Source organism: Nyctibius grandis, chromosome 22 (genome assembly GCF_013368605.1).
Source record: "Nyctibius grandis isolate bNycGra1 chromosome 22, bNycGra1.pri, whole genome shotgun sequence".
NCBI lineage: Eukaryota > Metazoa > Chordata > Aves > Nyctibiiformes > Nyctibiidae > Nyctibius > Nyctibius grandis.
The window spans coordinates 7,100,047-7,114,042 of NC_090679.1; the positions used below are offsets into that span (position 1 = coordinate 7,100,047).

A 13,996-nucleotide genomic window follows, 5' to 3' on the forward strand; every position below is an offset into this window, starting at 1 on the left:
GGGTTCAGCAGCTTTAATGGTTTTAGCTTGTCTATGTACAGTGCGGTTACACACCAGAGCTCGCCCCGGGCACTGGGGCTCTGCCCGCTGGCCCGACCAGGGGGCGATCCTGCCCCTGGGGCTGGGCTCCGGCCCCCTCCTCTGCTGGGATCTCCCAGGGTCCCTCGCCGGTGCAGGGTTTGTGCCCGTCACCGCTCTGCGGGGCGGGGGTGCCGGGGGGGCTGTGCTCTGCGGTGAAGGTGCCGCGTGGGTGAGGGGGTGCTGCCCCCCATCCCGGGGGGGCTCGAGCCACTGCCTCCATCCCTGCCCATCGCCGCAGCCCCATCTGATGCATCCTTCCCCCAGCGCTGGGGTGCTGCGGGGATCCGGTGGGCAGCGGGGACTAGGTGCTGTCCTGCCCCTGCCAGGCCCGAGGGTCCCCACGGCGGGTGTCTCGGGGCGGGTGCGGTGAGTGGGAGTCGGGTACCTATTGCCAATGGGATGAGGTCTGGTGCCCAGTGCGGTCATCTGTAATGTCGGTGCGTCGCTCCGGCCATGCCAAGCGCGTAGCTGCTCACCCGGGGCCGTCTGCCCCGCGGTCCCCCCACGGCAGAGTCCCCAGCCCGGTGCGGGGGGCCGCACGCTGCCAGTCCACGCTCCAGCCGGGAGCAGAGAGGAGCTGAGGGAAGAGAGGGGCAAGATGAGGCTCGTCCCCGTGGCCATGGCGTCCCCCACCAGCCATGACCGGGCTGTCCTGGCCCCGTGCCTGCCCGGAGCCGGCACAGCTGCCCACGGGTGACGCTGCCACGTGGGCAAGAGGAACCTGCCTGTGCAGGACCCAGTGCACTGGGAACCAACCCTCCTGGAGAAGGGGTTCACCCTCTCTCCATCACCAGGCTGTCACCCACCAGGGCAGGGACACTGCCAGTGCCTTCCCACCCCACCCCAGCCATGGCCCCAGGGGCTGAGGACGAGCACTCACGTCACAAGGTTGCTCGTCGTCGCTCCTGCAGCGCGGCGCTGGGCTCCTGTGGGAGGGAGGAGGGATGTGGATGTCAGCGCTCCCACGGGAGCAGGGTGCTGGGGTGGGGGGCCAGGGCTCTGTTGGTGACAGCAGTGACCCACGGGCAGGTGAGCACAACCCCACTGAGGGGTTTAGGAGCTGACTACAGCCCAAGCCCCATCGCCTGCAGGACATGGTGACCAGCAGCCAACAACCCTCGTGGTGGCCCCAGCTGGGACCTAAGGGACGAGAGAACATCCGAGCAGTGCCAGGGCTCAGTGACAAACATCCCAGTGAGGTCCCATCACCATTCTCCTGGGACCCCGTGTCCTGGAACGCGCTGAAGCGACACCCCAAAGCCTGGAGCAGGGTCTGAGGCAAGAGCCTGGCACCACAGAGGAGACAGAGGAAGAGGAGAAAAATCAGTGTCCCTGGATTTGTCCTGCATGCAAGTCTGGAGATCAGAGGGGCCGTGGCCATCTCCTGAGGCATGGTGGGCCATGGGAGGAAGGAGGACCTGTCACCACCTCTCCAGGTCTCCAGAGAAGGGCTGCAGCTCATCAGCTCTGTCTGGCGTGGGTGCCTTGGGCTGCCCTTCTTCATGAAACGGCTCAAACCTCCGGCTTGGCGGCGCCCAGACCCTTCCAGCCCAGCCACCAAAAAGCAGAGGGACACAATAAATGCAGCAGGTTCCTGCTTTTTCCTTAGCCTACGTTCAGCTAGGCACCTTTCCCCGGGCTCTCCCACGCTGACCCAGTCCTGTCGCATCCCACCTCCCCTGCCAAGGGCTGCTGGCACGTGCCAACCCCAGGGAATGTCCCTGGCTTTGAAGAATGCCAGGACTTTTACCCAGATCGGTTTGGTTCCTTTTTTTCTTCCAGGGGCTTTGCCACGTGTGCCCTGGTGCTGGTTTTGTGGGGCAAGCCCAGGCGAGCTCTTGGGGCTGCTGACCTGGGCAGCGCCGGTGGGGTGACATCGCACCAGGTGCTTTCCCCCAGCTCACTTCCACCAAAACCATCTTTCCCCAACTGCAGAACCACAGGTGAGCATGGACGTGAGTGAACATGTTGGGTGTCTGCTACTACCACCTCATCTGTTCAGTGGTAACAGCCCAGAGGCAGTGGCAGGGAGCAAATCCCCCAAATCGGGGGCCATCGACAGCCAAGCAGATGGTGTCCTCACCAGTGCTGCCCTGGAGCAAGGTGGTCAAGTGGAAAGGTTGGGAGACAGCAGGGTGCTGGGAGCTCCAGCCAGGGTGGGCTGTCCTCCTCTCTGAGCACAGCCAGCACCAGCCCCTTCAGGGCAGGGAGGAACAACCAAGAAACGACCACTTGACTTCACCATTTCCTAGACTTCAAGGCAAGAAAAGCTCCAGGAAACATCTGCCCCTGCAGGTCAAGAAGAAGTGATCCCAACGGATGTTCCCCAGGAGCCCAACCACAAAGGAAAATGCATCCCATCTCCTATGCAAGTCAACCAGTGACCTCTCTTTTCCCCCGTGGTGTGGGTACCAGCAGGGTGGGAACTGTCACGGTGACTCTGCATGCCCCAGACATTGGAAAATGGGTGGGAAAATGCAACCAAAAAAGGTAAGCAGAAACAGGGTGGGCAGGACAGGGCAGGTCCCACGCTACAGGCAGCCCAGCGCAAGCCCCGGCTCGCCTGTCCCTGCTGCGCAGCTCACCCCACCGCGCTTGCGCTGGTTGATCTTGTTGGCAGCAGGACTTGGGGTGCTGTGCCACAACCTTTCAAGCCCTCCAGCCCGAGGGACCGTATGGGGACAAGGAAGAGGAGGAACCTACCTGCTGCTCCATGTCCTCTGCTCCGGGCTGTTCTGTGCTTCTGTCGTCTCTTCCCAAGTCCTCAGCCTGTTCGTGGAGACTCAGGCTCCCATGAATATCCGACACTTCATCTGCTGATGCCAGTCCGGTTTCCTCCAGGCAGATGCTGGCTCCTTCCTGCACCAGCTCTCCTGGGATGCTGGGACTCGACCTTCCCAGCGCCTGATGGCTCAGGAACTTCTGCTGGTGGCTCGTGCTCCCGGGAGCAGCGCCAGCATCCTGCAGCGAACCTGCCACACCAGACCCCTCGCCCGTCTGTCTGCTGTCACGAGTGCTGGAGCTGGCTGGTGTGCTCGGGGCTGGGGTGGTGGAGTGGCTCTGCTCCCCACCTTTGCCACTCTGGGCACCCTTCTGGAGGGCTCCATTCTGCAGGCCACCCGCGGGGACAGTCCCGTTAAGAGCCCGCTTCCACTGGAGCCCGTTGCTGCTGTGCTCCCGCTCCTCCGTGCTCGGCTCCCTGCTGCCGGCAGGCACGGGACCGTCCTGCTGCGCGTGGAAAGGAGGTTTCTTCCCGATGTGTGTGACACGAAACCTGGAACGGGGGCAGGATGGATCAAAATCCTTTCCTTCCTCCCCCCGAGCTGTATTTCCAGCTTGCCTGCACCTCCAGCCTCGGATCTCCTCTCTTTGTCATCAACCAGTGCTGATCTCCAAACCTCCAGACCCATTCAACACCACCAACCCCCTCTCTAGCCATGCCCCCGCTGACTTAACCCAATTTTTTTTCTTCGTTTTTGGCAAAACAAATAGAAAGAGAAGGATGAAAAGGTCAATCCAGATGTTGGCCGGTGCAGCCCCTGCCAGCCTGTCCTCCCTGCAGCAAGATGGATCGCAGCTCTTGGAAACGCTTCAAGATGCAACCTGGATGAGTGGGATCTTGTACAGGAACTCAGATGTTGATTCAGAAGGTGAAATGCAAACTGGCTGAGCCTGGTGGGAAGGGGTGGCCATGAAGAGCTGCATGGACATTTCACACAGTGACTGACTGCCATCAGGGCAACAAGAGCCAGACAGTGCACCCTAAGTGAGGGCAGGGGCAGGGTGTCGGCAGAGCGAGCCCTATTGGGTACAGGAATCAAAGGCAGGAGTTGTTGGGCTAAAATCTGCCAAAGCACATTGTGCACCATCCCCTGGAGCCATGGATGGTACCGAGGTGGTTCACCAAGGTTCCACCATGTACCAGGTAACAGCTCAGACCTCCAGGGTAGGCAGGAGAACAGCTGCAGAAGTTGGTCTGATACCCACAAAGGGTGCATTTATAATCAGAGGGGATGCAATATTGCCCGTGGGGAGAAGAGAGAAGTTAGGCACCTACCAGAGCTTTGGGATTTGAGAGGGGTAACACACAGGCAAATTCTAAAAGTCTGAATTGCAAGTGAGCTGGTTGTGACTAATGCTGTGGTTCCTCTTCGGAAGCAATGCAAGCCACTGCTGGACCAGCAGATGGGAGGTCTCTTCCATGGTGAACTGGTGTCCACCAGCCAAAGAACGCTGATCCCACCACAGAGACTTCACGCAGCCCATGACTCAACCAGCAACCGCTCTCCCTGCACTTGAGTCACACACAGAGAAGCTGCAGATGGCCCTGGCTCTGCTGAGGTTCAGCTGCGAGTCAGCATCAGGGGAAAACACAATTTCAGCAGCAAAGTTCAAGCACTGCTGGGGTTGAAAGAAGAACAAGACCTAAAGGTCAAGCACATGGCAGTACGGCCATTCTGAAGGAAGAAGCTGAGAAGAAAGGTCTGAGAGATAAGAACAGATGCCGGATGAGGTGCCAGAGATGGAGGAGACCACCACCAGACTGAGGACCAGTCAGCAGTCTGTGGACAGTACAGACCCCTCAGCCTTGCAGTCAGAAATGCTGTTCATGATTGGAAGGATCAAGAAGAGAAATGTTCCAGCTCTGGACAAGGTACCCATAGGACTGCTTGGGTCAGGCCGAGCAGCAGCAAATGTGACCTTTCAGGTCTAGCCAGATATTTGGAGACAAGACACCAGCAGCGTGATTTGGGAAGACCATAGAACATCCCAGTCCCAAAGAGCGATGTGGAGGAGGCACGAGTGGCAGGATCATTTCGTGGTAACGCCATTGAACAAAGTCAGCCTGGAAGAGCTGGGGATGGATTCAAAGGAGCAGGCGGGGTTCAGTTGGAGGGGGCACATCGCTGAGGCGTTTGATTCAGTAGGACGTGACACGCTGTGGCTGATCAGGCTAAGGTGGAGGGTCACACACAGGTGCCTTGGTGGATGAGCTCTGCCACTGACAACAACTGGCTTAGGGAAAGCCCTAAGACAAATGGTCAGTCATTCAATACTATGAGAGTACAGTTCATGCAACCCTGATTACCTCAGCAGTGTAGAATAATTTAGATGGGAAAAGCCCTCAGGAGGTCTCCAGTCCAACCTTCTGATCAAAACTGGGCCACCTCCCACCTGCAGTGAGGCTGCTCAGGACCCTGTCCAGTCAGGTTTTGGAAATCTTCAAGGATGGAGATCCCTCCACTCCTCTGGGCCCTGTCCCAGGGCTGCACCATTTCTGGGTGAAACAGTTTTCCCTTACGTCTTTTCTGGATTTCTCTTGTTGCAACTTGTGGCCGTTGCCTCTTGCCCTTCCCTGTGCATCTGTGAGAAGAGTCCAGCTCCATCTTCATTTAAACTCCCCCCACCCCTCTGAGTAGTTTTAGAGAGCAATTAGATCCCTCCTTTAGACTTCTTCAAGCTAAACAAACCCCGTTCCCTCAGCAGCTCCTCACATGCCACGTTCTCCAGACCCTGATGGTCTTGGTGAACCTCCACTAAATTCGCTCCTTTCCACTCCTTTCCTTTCTTCAGTGATGAGCTTGTGCCCACCAGCCGGGGCCCAGACTCAGTCAATGAGCTGTAGGTAACAGGGAAGGGGCTGGACTCTCAACCACTGTTTTCAAAACAAAAGCGACAGCAAAAAAAGAGTGGAAGACCCAAGGACTGCAACAGAAGAAGTGGGTTAAAGGAGCTTGTGTATGTAGGATCAGTCATGAATCAAGGTACTTTGTGCAATCAGGATATTCACAGTAAATAAGACACAGCAAGGGCAGTCCCAGAAAAGTCATCCAGGATCTGAAAGAGCAAATGGGCCAGTGTGGAAATGAGAACCAGAATTTGGAGGTAGTTCTGTACCTCATGGGCATGTAGGCCCCTTAGATGTTGGACCTCACACCAAGGAGATTCAGGAAGCAGAAACTTTTAAATTATAACCTTGGAGAAATGTAATTACTGTCCCATGGAGAAGGCTGATGTGACACGGGATATTAAGTACAAAGAGAGGAAACCAAGATTTGAGGGAAGGTGCCTCTAGGAAAGAAGATCACCTTCTCCAGCACTCAGAGGTAAGTGAGAGGAGACTGAGAAGAGCATGGGCAAAGGACACAGAGGAGTGGATGGACCTGGGCACCAGCCAGGGAATGAGCTTAGCTGAGAATATGAAACTCTGCGGAGATCTGGCTTACCAAACACCACCCCTCAAACCAAGGACAGCTGACAGCACTGGGCAAAGAGGAAGCCAGAAACTGTCAGCCTCCGGAAGGTGTGATCTTAGCTGGAGTTCAGCATGGGGAGGTCTGGCATGTCTCTCCCCTGTACCAGATCTCCATAAAGCCCCCAATTCACCACCCTACTGAGACTCCTAGCTCTGATGGTAGAAAACCCACACTCCCTGACAGCCACTCTGTCTCAACATCACCATGAAAGGACTCTGGACCACAACATGGTGCTTCATCAAGTCTTAGGCCCTGAATGAAGACCTGCTGCAGGATCAGAGCAGAGCAGAGCTTTGTGTCTCACTGAGGTGGCCACCCAGGGACTAGCAGTTGCTTGTCACTCTGCCCTGGTCACCACGGCAGTAGGGAGCTGAGCCCTGGAAGACCTTGCTAAAGGTCTTGCGCATGCTAAACCTTGCTGCTGGGGAATGGCGCAACCTGGGCAAGACTGCAGATTGTACTGAAGGTCACTGACTGCATGGGCCACAGGCAGCTCAGGAAGTCCCCTGAGGTGAGAACAGGTGGGGACTGGAAGAGCATTTATGGGAAGTATCAGGTGTGCTCCCCTATTCTTATATTCCTCCCGTGGCATCTAATTACAGTCATCATTGCAGGCAACCATGATGGATGACCATAGCCACTCTTTCATTCTGATGGTGGTTGCTGGTAACTTGCACCAGGGACCTGCTGTCACCTCCTCCCCTTCCTAATGAGGTCCCTAAACCTGGGATCACTGCCCCTGTTGCGCAGCAAGAGCCCTGTGTGCACCTAGCTGGGACAGCAGGCTTTGAAAGGATGTGGATTTGGGCTCTGCCCGCACTGAGTCAGCAGAACAACCCAGGCTTGAGTCACCTTCCAGGAGAAGGAGGAGAGAAGCCACTGGTGCGTCATGGCCTGCCACATACCACAGGCATTTCCAGGTGCAGGAGGCACCTGGGTCCTCAGGACTCCCATCTGCAGAGCTACTACTGGGGCATCTAAATGGGGAAGAGCAAGAGGGTGCCTGGTGTGGGGCAAGTGGGGAAGGGGAGAGTTATAGGGGAACTGAGAAGACTCTCCATGATGCTAGGTCCATCAGAGGAGATAGGCCATGTCTGGCAAGGTTCATTTAAGTACCTGCCCACTGAGAAGACGGTGATCTCTCCAGGATGCATCCTGCCTTTGACAGTCTTGGTCCGTCCTTGCCGATACAGTGAGTGCATCTTCGTCTTGCTGCAGCGGATGCAGGGGGCCTGCGTGGAGCTCAGATGCACCGTGTGGTGATGTGGTGGGCCCCCATCTTGGGTGTCACGTTGAGGACAAAGGCTGCAATAGGAGAAGGATACGACAGGTCGTGTTATCTGGAGGGGACTTCCCAACCTTGGCGCAGCCTCACTGCAGCAAACCCTGAGAAGCAGCAGCTCTGGAGGGGACCTCCTGTGAGGACAGGAATGAAGAAGGACTATTCCACTTGACAGTGGGGTGAAGCGCTCATTGCAGCCCTCAGGGGAGCAAGACTTCTTGTTGGAAAGATGCTTTGTAACAAGCTAGGAAAGGGCTAGCTGCAAAGTCTTCAGAGCAAGGTGATACCCAGAAGCTGCTTCTCCCTTGCTCTGCAAGAGTCACAAGCTGGTATAGGCCTTCCTCACCTGGGCACTGGCACTGGGACGTCCCCTTCATTGGCCCCCAGCATCTCCTCGAGGGCCTCTGCATTTGCTGAAGAGAGAGGAAAAAGGGAATGCGTCAACCAAAGCGGTCAGCATGTCTCCAGGCCAGCCCTGAGAAATGCTCACCTTCATTTTGGATGATGCATCTCACAATCTTCTCCACAGTATCCTCGTTCGGCTCCTCCTCTTCAACTGAAAAGAGAAAATGTGGCACTGAGGGCTGGGATTCAGACTCCCAGCTCACCCGTCCCTCCCTAGGAGCAGCTATGTCAACAGAGTGGTTGGAGAAGCCTTGTGTCCCCAGTCATGCTGGGAAGCCCTCAGGGAACACCAGATCCCTCACCCTGGAGAAGAAATGGCTAAAACAGCAGCCATATGTGCCGGGAGAGGGGGGTTGTGTTGCTCCTTCAGAACTGGGGAGCATCACGTGAAACGAGTGGGAAGCAGGTTTGAAACAAGCTGAAAGAGGCTCCTCGAGGAGACAGTCCAGCCCTGGAGCCCCTGGGTGCAGGATGCTGAGGGTGCTAAAAGTGTCCAAGGGTAAACGGGACAAGTTCACAGAAAAGAAACCCACTGGGGCCTGTTAAATATGGAGAAACTGTCTCTGATGGAGAAAGCCCTGGAGCTACACACTGTTAGAAGCTTAAAAGGGTGTGCTGGGGAAACGTGGCTCGGTGTCTGCTCCGTTGTGGTGTTCATCCCCAGCATTCATCGCAGCCTGCTTCTGGCCACTGTTGGATGCAGGAGGCTCGGGTGGCTGGACCTTCAGCCCAGTCTGCAGTGTTATATGTCCCTGTGAGCAGGTCAGAGCTGTGGTCTGGTAGGCAGATGCCTCAAAGAGCATTGTCAGGGGCTGCTGCTGAGCTCCTGGAAGCCCACAGAGATGTTTTCCTGGGCTGTGGCAACACCAGCGGGCAAAGCCAATCCTGGAAGGTTCAGACACTGACTAGAGTGTCATAGGCAGCCAAGTCATTGAAGCCAGAGGAGCATATCCAAGGCTGCCTGGAAGCTCCCACTGCATCCACAGAGGAGCTGGAGAAGCCACATTTCCCTCCCATGCACAAGAAGTGGCAGCAGTAGGTGTTGACCCTCCCGAGCGCTGACGGTGGCACAGAGGAGCCAGGGGACTTATTTGGCCGGTTTCAGGTAAAGAAGCAGCCGGAGGAACGTTTCTTCTCCATTTCAGCAGAGCCTCATAAACCCACCAAACGACAGAGCTTGCTTGGACTGAGCTTTGGCTTGCACCCACGCTTGAGGCTTCCCAATCCTACTACCCGAGAGCTGGTTATGGTAGCCCGAAACGATGGAAAAATCCCTAAATGTCCCCTTCCAGTCTGGGGCAGAGATCCCCAGGAAACATCCCTATTCCTCTGGGCTGCATGAGCACAAGAGGGACTAGAAGAGGACACGACCTTTAGCAGCCACCAAGCTGGCCCCATGCCGGGCCTCCTAACGCCAAAGGGGCAGAGGGACAGCTTGTGCCATGGCTGGAGGATGCTTTCTTCATAGGGGACAGGGGTTACAACTCAGGCACTGGGGATTCAGCAAGTCCTGGCTGTTCATCAGAATTATCTTTTGGTGATAACGCCACTTTTGAAGGGCCAGATGTTGGTTCCCACCTCCCTGGCACCACCAGCCTTTGCCAGCCTGCAGACCCAGCAGATCAGAGGGCTCTCTGGGTCATACACTCCCAATCCCCGGGGAACACCACGCTGCTCTCGACACCCCATCCCTTTTTCCCAACCCAGCAGCATGTGACAAGTAACCCTCCCACCCCAGCCCACGTCCCAGAAGCATGTTTAAGGAGCATCGGTCCACACCGGGTGAAAGGCAGCCCCCAAGTCCCCACTGAGCCCCCATCACCCCAGCACTCACGGGCCTGGAGCTCCGCCAGCACATCATCGTTATCTGAGCCGAGCTCGTCCCGGAAAATCCGGCATCGGTAACCCTTCTTCTTCAGGACATGGCAGATCAGGAAACCCAGCAGCCCCATGATGAAGAAGACGAGGACGAGGAGGATGACCATAGACAGGCTCTGCTCGGAGTCTGACTCCCCATCGTCAGTGCTGTTCTGGTTTGACATGCGGATCTAGGAGAAGGGGGAACGTGAATCAGAGACCCTGGTGCTCGCCCTCTGCCAGGCTCCCCGTGTCCACCCTTCTCCTCCTCCTCTTCCTCCCATCTGCCCACCCTAGCTCGGGGTGGGCTGCCAAGGGCTCATCTCTTGCCTCACAAAGTCCATTGTGACGGGGGACCCCCACGGAGGAGAGGGCGGGCTGGGGGCGGCTCGGTGCGGTCTCCCAAGGACACGGCCACCCTGCACACACCCACCAAGAGGCATCCCAAGGGCAGCGGCCGTGGCAGCAGCATCCCCGCAGGCCTGTGCCGCTCCCCCGTCCCTTCCAGACGGCTTCCCAAGGGCACCGGTGTCCCGGCCTCCCACGGGCTCCGCGGCGGGCGGCATCTCCCCGCTCGCCCTTGCAGGGGAACGAGCATCCCCACCTCATCACACCGACCTGCTCTCCCCCGCGCATCCCTCGCTCCTCAGGCCGGGGGCCTCTGTTGGGCAGGCAGGGAGCTGGCGGAGGGCCGAGCCGGCTCCCGCATCGTCCGCTCGCAGAACCGAGCTCGCTCCCCCCAACCCCAGCTCCCCTGGGCTTTCCCGTCTCCCTCCCCGGGGGGCTCAGGGCTTTGCTCCCCGGCGCAGGCAGGGTGTCCCCCCGGCCATCCCTGTCCCCGCTGCTGCTGCGGCGGTACCTGGGCCTGCGGTCCTCCGCAGCGCTCTCCTCTTCACCTTCACCTGCCTCCTAGCAACCCCGCATCCCCGCGGCTGGGCACCGCGGCGAGCATCCTCCAGCCCCCCGGCTGCCCGCCTGCCTTCCTCGGGAAGGAGCCGAGCTGCTGCTGCCTGCCGCTCTCTGCCAGCCAGAGCACCCAGCCCTGGGAAAAAAAAATCTCTCCGAGGCGGTTTCAGCGGATAAAGGCGCAGAGAGAAGCTCAGGGAAGCGCCGGCAGCTGCAGCGGGGAGCGAACAGGAGCACGGCGCAGGGCAGCCGGCGCTGGCAAGCTGCTGCCCGCCCCGGGGCCAATAACCTCACCCGCACGCACGCCAGCCCCAGTTTCCTCTGGCACTCTGCTTTCCGAAGCTCTCAGCAATTTTTAGAGCCGTCAGCTGTGGCGGTGGGAGGGCAGAGGGGTGGAAGTGGGGCTCAGCGAGACCAGGACCGGTCCCACACTGGCGTGTGCAGGGGGAAAGGGGTGCAGATACCCACAGCACCAAGGAGGTGGTGGAAAAGGAGCTCTGAGAGACCCCCCCAGCCCAACACCCTGCCCCAGGCCAAATGTCTCTCCCTCCTTCCTAAAAAAGGGATGGCTAAGCCATTTGAGATCTCCAGCCGTGGTGGTCCCATGACCTCCTCATCTCCACCACATTATCCTCACTCTGGGAGGCTTCACCCAAATCTCCTTTGCTACTACAAATGAAGCTTGCTCCTCTCAGTCCTTCACCCACCTACCAGTTCTCCACCCAGACCCTGAAAAGCACAGGCAACCCCTAAAATCCCTCCCACCCCATCTCTACTGAACTAAGTGTCTATGTAAATACTCATTTGTTGGATTCACCCCACCACACTCTGTGGTGTTGTGAGGCAACCTGCAACTCCTCCAGGCTTTCAGCTATGCGATGATGAGTGCTCCTGCCCCTCTCCACAACTGGCCAAGAGTCAACTCTCAGAAGCCCAGGAGCCTCATCCATCCCTGTGGACCAACTACAGCAAGAAAAGACCACGGGCAGCAAGACTTACTGCTCCTGCCACGCATTGCTAAGGCTGCAGGAGAGGAGAGGGCTCCTGACGCCGGACCAACAAGCTGCAACATCTTGTGAGGCTCTGCTGATCAAGACCTTAAAGGCAGTTTATTCCTTGCCCTTGTTTCTTCGAAGTGGGGGACCTCACAGCTCTGGGTTTCTGCGGAGCCCCGAGGGGATACAGTCATGGTGAGCTTATTCCCATTTCCCCCGTGCCCACGCACACTCTGCTGCACAATAAATCCCTCTTTCTCCTCCCGGGCATTCCCGCCCACCCGACGCATCGCTGCACCCTGCCCCCTTTCCACCCTTCGGCCATGCCAGGCAAAAACGAGCCCAGATAGCTCAGCCCTTCCCTCTTCAAAGGAAGATTCCCATTTTCCCACAGCCTCCGGTGTCGAAGCATTTCCACAGCCCTTGAGGTGCAGGACGAGGAGAGGGGGCACAGCGCAGCAGCCTGCCTGGGGACAAATCCTGGCCCTGCATGGGGTGAACAAGGACGAGGAAGGGGCTCTGCTGCCGTCGAGCTGCTCCCGGCCGGCTCCACAGCTGGGTTATCCCAGCCGAACATGTTTCTCCTCCTGGGCGTCACGTGCCCCAGGTCTCCATCCTGCTTCCGCCGCCCTGGCCTCAGCATTCCTCCAGGCTGCTCAGTCCTCGTCCAGCTATGGAACCCCGTTAGCACGTTTATGGCCAAACCATGAGCCTTGTCCCATGCAGCACCTCGCAGGTGACCAAAAAAGACACCACAGCTCCCCTCTGCCCTGAGGCCAGCCAGCACGGCAGGCCTGAATCCATGTGCCTGAGCTCTCCCTCCCAAACAGGCTGGCCGTGTCCATCCCAGCCGGTGGGGACAATCCCCGCGTGGGACTAAGCCCCACACCGTGCTGGGGAGGCACGAACACGGCTGTGGGCTGGATGCTCATGGCATGTCCAGAGGCTGGGCTCTGCGTGCCCTGTCCCCTCCTGACCCCGTCCCAGCGCCTGTCCCCATCCTGTGCGACCCCACCAGCCAAGGCAGCGCAAGCTGAGACACAATGACAGTCTGGCAGAGCTCTGGGGCAGGCAGCTGCCTGCTTGCTGCCTGCTGCACTCACCGCCATCGTCCCCCTGCCCTCCCACTCCAGGTCACCCACCCAGGGCTCCCTGACAGGTGAGTGAATCCTGGAGGGACCTTGGAGGCTTCGGTCCCTCTCATGACGTTGCCTGGAAACCCTTAAATTTTAAGCTGCTGGGCCAAGAGGTGTCTGGGGAGGGAGGGGACAGAGTAACAGAGCAGAGGGTGGAGGGACAGCACCGTCCCCCATCACCCCGTCCCGCGGCCGGCTCCGGTCCCGGCATACCGCCACGTTACCTCTCGTCGGCTCTCTTCCCGCGCCTCCTCCGCAGCCATTCTGGCAGACGTCACCCCACGAACAATGCGAACGCGCCCGCTCGGGGGATCGGCCGCCCCGGCCCCGCTGCTTGTCCACGTGGCAGCTAAACGGGACAGCTTGCCCAGCTCCGGCAACCCCCCAGGCAGGCTCCTCCTGGGGTCTCCACTAGGATGCTCAACCCAAAAATTGCCATCATCTCTGCAGAGATGCTGCATCCCCTCATGGCAAACATCTCCCTAAATCTTAAGCCCTTATTTAAGCTTTTCAACCATCCCCAGCGAGCTAATGGCCTTTAAACCACAGCGTGGTTCTGCTCTCTGAGCACAAAAAGCATCTAAAAATATCCCTCTCCAACGCTTTCTTTGCGCTGCTCCAAGACCCACGAAGATGCCCGGAGCAGCAAACCGGCTTCCAGAGAGCAAGCTCAGCCGGCAAACCCTCCGCACAAGCGAACCCCGCTGGAGGCAAGGACGCCTTTGTCCCCTCTCCACTCCTTTCCCCCAGCCAGGCGCCGGTGGCCCCGGCGGGACGTTATCTGGTGGCAGCACCTTGCGGAGCGGCGGCCGGGCGCCCGTCATGCCGAGTGAGCAGCCCTCGCCCAGACGTCAGCGCGCTCCACGCGTTTGCTGCTGCGCCCTTGTTGTTCAGCACCTTAAAAGTCTATTTATTTAAGCTGAGGGGGGTGCTGGGCTCGAGGCTCACTGTGCTAGGGATCGCAGCTCTGAGTGTCCCCAGCCACAGAGGGTCCCAGTGTCCCCCAGAGCATCCTTGCTGCGCGCTTGGGTGCCGGCATCCCGAAGGGAGACACCTCCGGAGGGCACGAGGAGCAGC

The 13,996-nt window shown here is 58.5% G+C and overlaps 1 protein-coding gene across 3 annotated transcripts; it reads right to left on the reverse strand.

Moving 5' to 3' along the window:
- Window positions 1-6: 6 nt before the first annotated feature.
- RELL2 (RELT like 2) lies at window positions 7-13,643 on the reverse strand. 3 transcript variants are annotated; one of them, XM_068417184.1, is made up of 8 exons: window positions 13,144-13,643; window positions 9,860-10,073; window positions 8,111-8,176; window positions 7,967-8,033; window positions 7,455-7,643; window positions 2,785-3,355; window positions 962-1,007; window positions 575-658 (listed from the first exon to the last, which is right to left on the reverse strand). In XM_068417184.1, exons 1-7 carry the CDS (start codon window positions 13,378-13,380, stop codon window positions 963-965), a joined length of 1,389 nt encoding a protein of 462 aa, XP_068273285.1. In that variant the 5' UTR covers window positions 13,381-13,643; the 3' UTR covers window positions 575-658; window position 962. The 3 variants fall into 3 exon arrangements, with proteins under 3 accessions (XP_068273283.1, XP_068273285.1, XP_068273284.1); XM_068417182.1 differs by lacking the exon at window positions 962-1,007 and having other exon boundaries at window positions 7-658; XM_068417183.1 differs by lacking the exons at window positions 575-658; window positions 962-1,007 and having other exon boundaries at window positions 2,701-3,355.
- Between the last annotated feature and the right edge of the window lie 353 nt (window positions 13,644-13,996).